General features: G+C 41.9%; 2 protein-coding genes across 2 annotated transcripts; one reads left to right on the forward strand and one right to left on the reverse strand.

Moving 5' to 3' along the window:
* Positions 1–13: 13 nt before the first annotated feature.
* On the forward strand, positions 14–2,473 carry LOC110063189 (protein FAM151B-like). The gene is made up of 2 exons (XM_020770152.2): positions 14–144; positions 1,106–2,473. Exons 1-2 carry the CDS (start codon positions 46–48, stop codon positions 1,958–1,960), a joined length of 954 nt encoding a protein of 317 aa, XP_020625811.2. The 5' UTR covers positions 14–45; the 3' UTR covers positions 1,961–2,473.
* A 3,211-nt stretch (positions 2,474–5,684) lies between these two features.
* LOC149114178 (uncharacterized) lies at positions 5,685–6,393 on the reverse strand. Its single transcript, XM_089286035.1, has 2 exons — positions 6,287–6,393; positions 5,685–5,970 (listed from the first exon to the last, which is right to left on the reverse strand). The coding sequence occupies exons 1-2, from the start codon at positions 6,340–6,342 to the stop codon at positions 5,685–5,687; spliced, it is 342 nt and encodes a 113-aa protein (XP_089142161.1). The 5' UTR covers positions 6,343–6,393.
* Between the last annotated feature and the right edge of the window lie 1,150 nt (positions 6,394–7,543).

Raw genomic sequence — 7,543 nt, forward strand, 5'->3', positions numbered from 1 at the left:
TAGATGTAGTCTGGGAACTAACAAAATGGCCGCCGATCGTTTTCGATGACGAACGGGAAAATTTTAATCGGTGCTTTGGCGTTAACGCTGTTCTTTCTAGTGGCTGGGTTAGTCCGTAGCTTTTTCCAGTTTCCTGAAGATAAGGTGAAGTACAATTTGTTGTATGTAAGGGTGGAAGGGAGCTATGAGAATTTGTCGCTTAGCTTTGATTTGTTCTTGGTTGCGTGTTCTCACAGGCGGCCCATATCGCATGCTCTCTATACAAATTTCCATGTGAGAATACAAATCAAATACATACTTTGGTTTTGCTTTCATTGAGAAAAAATAACTCGCCTAAATAGCTTTAAATTGACTCCAAGAACACACAGACACAAGGTAATATAAGTCAGTTTCCTTTAAGCCTCATCTACTCGTAATTTTACATCTATCTTTTTGTCTCTTTTTACTTTTGTAAGGACTTCCTAGCAGTACATCTGACTGTGGGCAAGTATGTTTTGCAGGTTGCAGGTTGAAAAATCGACTTTTAAGTCCGAGTGAGTCTACTTAGCACTCTGGTTAGCCTAAATTAGCTTAGGTTGCTTGCGGTTAGCCTTTATACTGGGGTTTATTCGACTTCAACTCAAATAAACACGTTACAACCTGCAACCTGCAACCTGCAACTTGCAACCTGCAAAATATACCTGCCGTCTGACTATCGTCCATTTTGTTCAATGCCAACTTTCTGACCCTTTGAATCAGAAGAAATGCATTGACGTGGTGGATCTTAGGGCATCTGAAGTGGATGGTGGGTTGGTGGGGGGTGGGGGTGGGGTGGGGAAAGCACAGGGGCCTGTGAAGAGAAAATGGATTAATGTGATTGATCTAGGGCATTTGTGGTGTGAATGTGGGGGTGGGGAGAATAATTTATACATTTTATGCAATTATTATTATAATTTCTTCAAGTTAATTTCTTCAAGTTAATGTATCAAGTTAATTTATTCAAAGGACAAAATTCCACTCCACCCTGTTTTCATGAAAGCCTTGTTCTACCTCTGGGTGTGTTTTTGTTTTTGTTTTGTTATTTTGATGTTATAACTTTGTGTTTTTTTGACTTAACATCATGAAGGTTGTTGGCACCAGGCTCTTAAAGTCCAGCATGATGGAGGGGAGAATGAGAACCAATGAGAAGCATGTTGCAGTGGATGTCCTCAAGTTTTTTCATCTTGAGGATGGTTTGGAGTTGCGTTGGGTCCATGCAGTGAACAGTCAAAAAAGACTTCAGGAAGCCTTATCTGGAAAGACCATGATGCTGGAGGCAGATGTTTTGCTGCGCCCTGCAGATGGAACACCAATTATGGCTCACCCTCCCGATACCGAAAGTGACCTTTCACTTGAACAATTTCTCAAAGAAACCATTGGCACAACTAAAGGTATCAAGTTGGATTTCAAAAGTATAGCTGCAATTGAACCTTCCTTGAAAATTCTCTTAGATATAACTTCAGGGCAAGAAGTACATAACCCGGTATGGTTCAATGCTGACGTCATACCTGGTCCATGCCACAAAGATACTGAATGTAATGATGCAGTTATTGATCCACACGTTTTTCTTTCTCTTTGTGCCAAGTATTACCCCTCAGCTGTCCTTTCCGTTGGGTGGACAACTGGGGAACATATTTTTGTGGAAAAGGATTTCTATGAGTGGCATTTTGTTAACCCAATGAAAGACTTGCTGTCTGACGTATCACAAGCTATCACCTTCCCTATCAGAGCCAACATGGTTGGTAACTCAACGGAACAGATCACTTGGCTTCTCAGTCTCTCAGATCAATACACGTTAACGATTTGGTCAACAAACTTCGACGAGCCAAACATGAAAGAATTGGTGAGCCTGCGAAATAGAGTCGACAAAAGGAGGATTTTTTATGACATACCTCCTGATCAGGAAATAAAGTTTATGGAAGAACTTAAGCACCAAAATTAGATGTATTTATGAGGACATTATGTGAGAATCGTGGATAAAGATGTAAAGAATGGATTTAAAGTGTGAAACGCAAATCTCTTATTTTGTTTTCAGTTTCACGGTGGAGAAAATTTGTGAAAACATCTCTTATGAGAATCTGCTCTTCAAAACAGCTACGAGTCTCAGACTTACTGAGAGACTGGCAAACAATTTTGACAGTCGCGAAATTACACTGAAGACATTTGTAACACTAGTCACACAAAGTCATAGATAATTAGAAATAGATAACGACATTTGCAGGACATCGCGAGGAATCTATAGGGGAAACTTTGCTTGGAATATAGGACAATACAGATAAACAAACTCTTTGTGTTGCCTTGGTCTTTAACAATGCTTGGTGTGGTTAGAAAATCTCCCTTGAAAGACTTCCCCTATCGTTTACCATTTTCAAAGTTGAACAACATTTTTTTCTTGCTCGAGCGTGTGAAAAACGTTTGGAGATCTGTTTACGTCATTAAATACGATAACACTAAATGTCCAATAGTTGATAACGCTGCTATATATTCGTATCAAGTCCAGGTGTGCGTTATTTTCCTTGAGAAAAAATTCCTAAGAAAATACGCGCGTTGATTGGTTAAAAATCGTGTTTCTATAACTCGATAGAAACACAGAACTAGCACGAACTGTTGACGTAATGACGAGCAAAGAGAATTGACATTTTGATAATCAAAGTTAACAAGTTGTTTTCCTGTTATTGGTCGCGGTATTTTCTAAAAGAAACAGAAAACATGTTCTCCGTGTTTTTATCGAGTTATAGAAAAAGGAGTGGAAGTCTGGGAGAAGGAGAAATGCTGTGGGAACACAAGCCGAAGGTGAGTGTTTCCACAGCTTTTTCGAGTTCTCCCAAACTTTCACGAGTACATGTTTTCTATTTCTTAATTAATATAATTTTCGGGGTGAGTATAGGAATCTGACATTCTGGTAAGGAAACTCGGCTTATGCTGATTTGTTAGAACCCTTATTAAAGAGAAAGAAAAGTGAAAGACAGTTTTTTATCGCACGACAACTTATTACGTAGACTTGGCACAACTCGACCTTTGCTCATAAAATCCTTGAAAGTCTACTTATTACGTGAAGTACCTCAAAACTGTATTCTTTCCTAGGGTGAACAGAACGGGTTGAATTACATTCCAGACTGAAACTTTCTCCACGTAAACGCCAATTTCAGTTCAAGAAGTTTGTTTGCCGGCCAGCAGGGCCGAAATTCGGGCAACCCTTAAACACGGAATCCGGAAACCGGAATCCGGTTCGTGTTTTAGGGTAGCCCTTTGAAATTCCATGCAGTCGCGCTGACCTGCGATAATACCCTCCCTCCCTCCCTCGCTCCCTCGCTCCATCCCTCCCTCCCTCCCTCGCTCCCTCCCTCCCTCTCTCCCTCCCTCTCTCGCTCCCTCGCTCCCTCCCTCCCTCTCTCCCTCCCTCCCTCTCTCCCTCCCTCCCTCGCTCCCTCGCTCCCTCCCTCCCTCCCTCCCTCCCCCGCTCCATCCCTCCCTCCCTCTCTCCCTCCCTCCCTCTCTCCCTCCCTCCCTCGCTCCCTCCCTCCCTCCCTCCCTCGCTCCCTCCCTCCCTCCCTCTCTCCCTCCCTCGCTCCCTCCCTCCCTCCCTCCCTCCCTCTCTCCCTCCCTCGCTCCCTCCCTCCCTCCCTCTCTCCCTCCCTCCCTCCCTCCCTCCCTCGCTCCCTCCCTCCCTCCCTCCCTCCCTCTCTCCCTCCCTCCCTCTCTCCCTCCCTCCCTCGCTCCCTCCCTCCCTCCCTCGCTCCCTCCCTCCCTCTCTCCCTCCCTCCCTCGCTCCCTCCCTCCCTCCCTCCCTCGCTCCCTCCCTCCCTCTCTCCCTCCCTCCCTCCCTCCTTCGCTCCCTCCCTCCCTCTCTCCCTCCCTCCCTCCCTCCCTCGCTCCCTCCCTCCCTCCCTCCCTCTCTCCCTCCCTCCCTCTCTCCCTCCCTCCCTCGCTCCCTCCCTCCCTCCCTCGCTCCATCCCTCCGTAAACAAGACACCAGGGAGTTTAAGAAAACCACAACGACAACGGAAACGGGAACGTCGCCAAACAAAAGGTTTAACGAGGAGGACAATGGCTGTGCACGTGCGTTATAATTCTTGGTACATTTCTTTGCCGTCCTCCGCAAAACAACAACGTGAAATGACCAAATTCTGTGTTGTCTGGAAAACGTGAACGACGACGACTAATAGGCATTTTACAGTTGTCTGTTCAGTGACCTGGCCTTTGAATGGCAGCGAGGCTGCAGGTGACCTTGTTTTAATACAGACCTCACTGCTTTTGTTGTGTAAATCAAGTTGTTCTTATGCTAAGTAGTTTGCATTTAAATGAGAATAGCAGTTAGGTCTGTATCAAAGCAAGGTCACCTCCAGCCTCGCTTACATTCATAGGCCAGGTAACTAAGCACACAACTGTAAAATGACCTATTTTTCAAATTTCAATTTCCAGTTTAACGCTATGCTCCATATCCAGTTTCTTGATAACTTTTCGATTTTCACAGTCTTAGTCTCAAACTGCTGTGATTTGATTTGATGATTAACCAAAACAACTCAAGGGAGTTCAGTTCAGTATTGGAGTCAATAGTTTCAACAGTTTTAATTACTTTTCATTTTCTAGCCTTGTGAACTACTAGTTAATACTAACAAACAAACAAACAAACAAACATACTACAACATTAAGGAATAAGATTACAGTATTACATTTAGATTACAGTAATAAAATTTCCATTTGAGGATGCCGTGTACAACTTGTATCCGAAACAGTGGCGAGGAGTCAAGTTTTGAAATCATTCAGGCATGATGTTGCCCGTCGCAAATCGGATAGAGGGCAGTTTTACAACCTGGCTCCTCTGTACAGGAGTGTGAGGTCGTAGAAGCGTTAGCAAACTGTTAAAGACAGCACAGTCTCAATAAAGCGAATCGCCTTAAAATCAAGCAGTGTTAAGTTATACCAATCGCCACACTCAGCATTCATTTAATCGTACAATTAAAACCAGTGTTTGAAAGATTATAAAAACGCGTCTGCATACGGCTGTACAAATAAATATCATAACGGGAATACTATTATATTATGGACCACTTGGCCCCCACGCAGACAATTGTTACAGTACAATATAGTGACAGCATTGCTCTAGTATGATATCTGTATACACATTAGTTGTGCACCGCTTCGAGTGGTAGATCATGGAATATCCCACGAGTGTCTTGTGTTTTGTCAGTGTAGACACGAGCTTTTCATTATTTATATCATGCCATAGAAAATGCAGTGGCCAACACAAGCAATGTAGCGCATGGTGTGAAGGTAGGGTGTATTTTCTGCATTCTGTATACTGTATTCTAATTGTCTACGTGATCTATTGCATGGTATAATAAAGAATTAGATTATGAGCTGGAGATTTCTATCGCGTGATAGTTTACGAGGGCGCAGCCCGAGTCAACTATGACGCATAGAAAGCGAGAGCTAATAATCTAATTGTTTTAGTATAAATCTACTAGTCGTTCAAAACTTTATCTAAATCCTCTTCACAGACACTTCGAAAACGCCAAGAAGCGGCCGTCGTTTTGTTAACCAGGGCACACTACTACGCTACTCACTATCTATCACAGAATAGATAGTGAGTAACTTAGCCAATCAGAGAGCGGCATTCGTGATAGATTTATACTAAAGTGTAGTACACAATGACGTTTTCAATGTTACTTTTTTTGCTCTTCATTCTTCTTCTTTTCTCTCTGAAAGGAAGACAGCTGCCTAGCAGGAGGTGTTCCATAAACCTTCAAAGCAGCTTCTTCATATTGGCTTTGATTCAGGTCTGAGTCTTCACTCAATCGACGATATTTTTCCAGCATTTGATCCGACAGATGTCGAAATTGGAGTTTTGTTGACTTATTGTCCTGTTTGCAGTCCTTCTTCTCTTCCTCTTTTGGCCAGGTCGGGCCTTCTTTTTCCTGCCCGCTCGAACAGTTTGCCTCCATGTTGGATCTAACAATCAATCAATCAATCAGTCAGTCAGTCAGTCAGTCAGTCAATGAATGAATAGGTAAGCAAGCAAGCAAAGAAACTAGCCAAGGAAAGAGCAAACGAATTTAAAGTACAAACGATGGAGAAAAAAAAAACAAACCATCAAAATGAAATTAAATGTCATTTGTTTTCTTCCTAAACAAATGGCTACAAAACGGCAAAAAAGAGTCTTTTATTCCTTTTCTGTGCCTATTTAAGTACTGGCTTAATCGTGTTAGCTACGCTATGTAGTACATGCTATTCTTACATCGTAGAAAAGATAAATGACTATTCATACCTTACTTTGTCCTTTTCACCTTTCGCTGTCTGATCATGAAAGATTACTCTAATCATTGGAAGAACTTTCCATACAATCTACTTTTTATACCCGCCTGTTTTGTTTCGAATACCAACTTTCGCTAGTACACTTGAATGTCGAACGGAAGTTCTCGTAAACAATTCTTCCATGACGTTGGCAACGCGTTAACCTCACCGGAAATAGTCTTCAGCCAACGCACATCGGACCACTCAGAAGAAAGCGCGCCGCGACAGAATTGTTTTTGAGTTCACTATCATAAACAAAGTATGACGTGGTTAGTGATGAATACAACGTTAATGAAGTAAACATACCGGAGATAAGCGCCTCACAGATGGGCCACTGGACACGAACGCATATTTTAACGCTACCTTTCTAGCAACAAACGTAATTTCATCCATTTTGTTAAGTTGTCGCCATTTTACTAGTACGCAGGTTAGATTTTTTCTCACGTCCGCCATAGCTCCTGCTGACCATGAAAATCATACCTTTGTACCCCATATTATTTACTGCATGGTTTTGTTTCTCTTGGCTTAAACTCTTATTTCTTACATTACCTTACCACACCAATAAGGCGTAATTTAATTTTCTGCTTCCAAGTAATTTGTCTCCAAATAATATGTTTTTCGAGTTAATAAGATAATGACGTCAATCTTTAAAAATAGCCTGTTTTTCCTTAATACAAAGCTTGACATAACAAGCTGTTTTGATTGGCTTCATAAAGCTGTTTGGTGGAGAACGGTCTCCAAATATGGTTGTTTTTTTCGAACAAAAAGGTACTTACGTAAAAAGCGTTGAGAACTCCAAATATGGTGAGTCTTTTTGTAAATTTATCATAGCTACTAGTTATTGTCGAACATTACTAATTATCGAAAAAATAAGCAATAATTGACCTGCGAGAGACTCACAAATCACGATATTTTGCGATAACCGAAGTCGATATTTGTTTTATCATTCTATTACAAAGCTATTTCTCATATTTAAATCACTCTCTGACAGCTCTGGGAAGTGATCTGCATGCCATTTTTCACACAGGAGCTTGGTTATAATTACGCAAGAGCAGAATGTTATTTGCAGCAAAACACTTTTAGATGGTATTACGCATTAGCAGACACTTAATTATTTGTATGCTGTCATTTGCTGGTGGACTCTCAACCAATGAAAAGGAAAAAAAAGGCAAGTTATCGAATGATAGTCTTGGTTACTTATCGATTACGAAGTACACCTGATAGTGCTAAT

This window comes from Orbicella faveolata, unplaced genomic scaffold (assembly GCF_042242905.1).
Source record: "Orbicella faveolata isolate gen_17 unplaced genomic scaffold, um_ofav_v1 contig_14, whole genome shotgun sequence".
In the NCBI taxonomy this organism is placed as follows: domain Eukaryota; kingdom Metazoa; phylum Cnidaria; class Anthozoa; order Scleractinia; family Merulinidae; genus Orbicella; species Orbicella faveolata.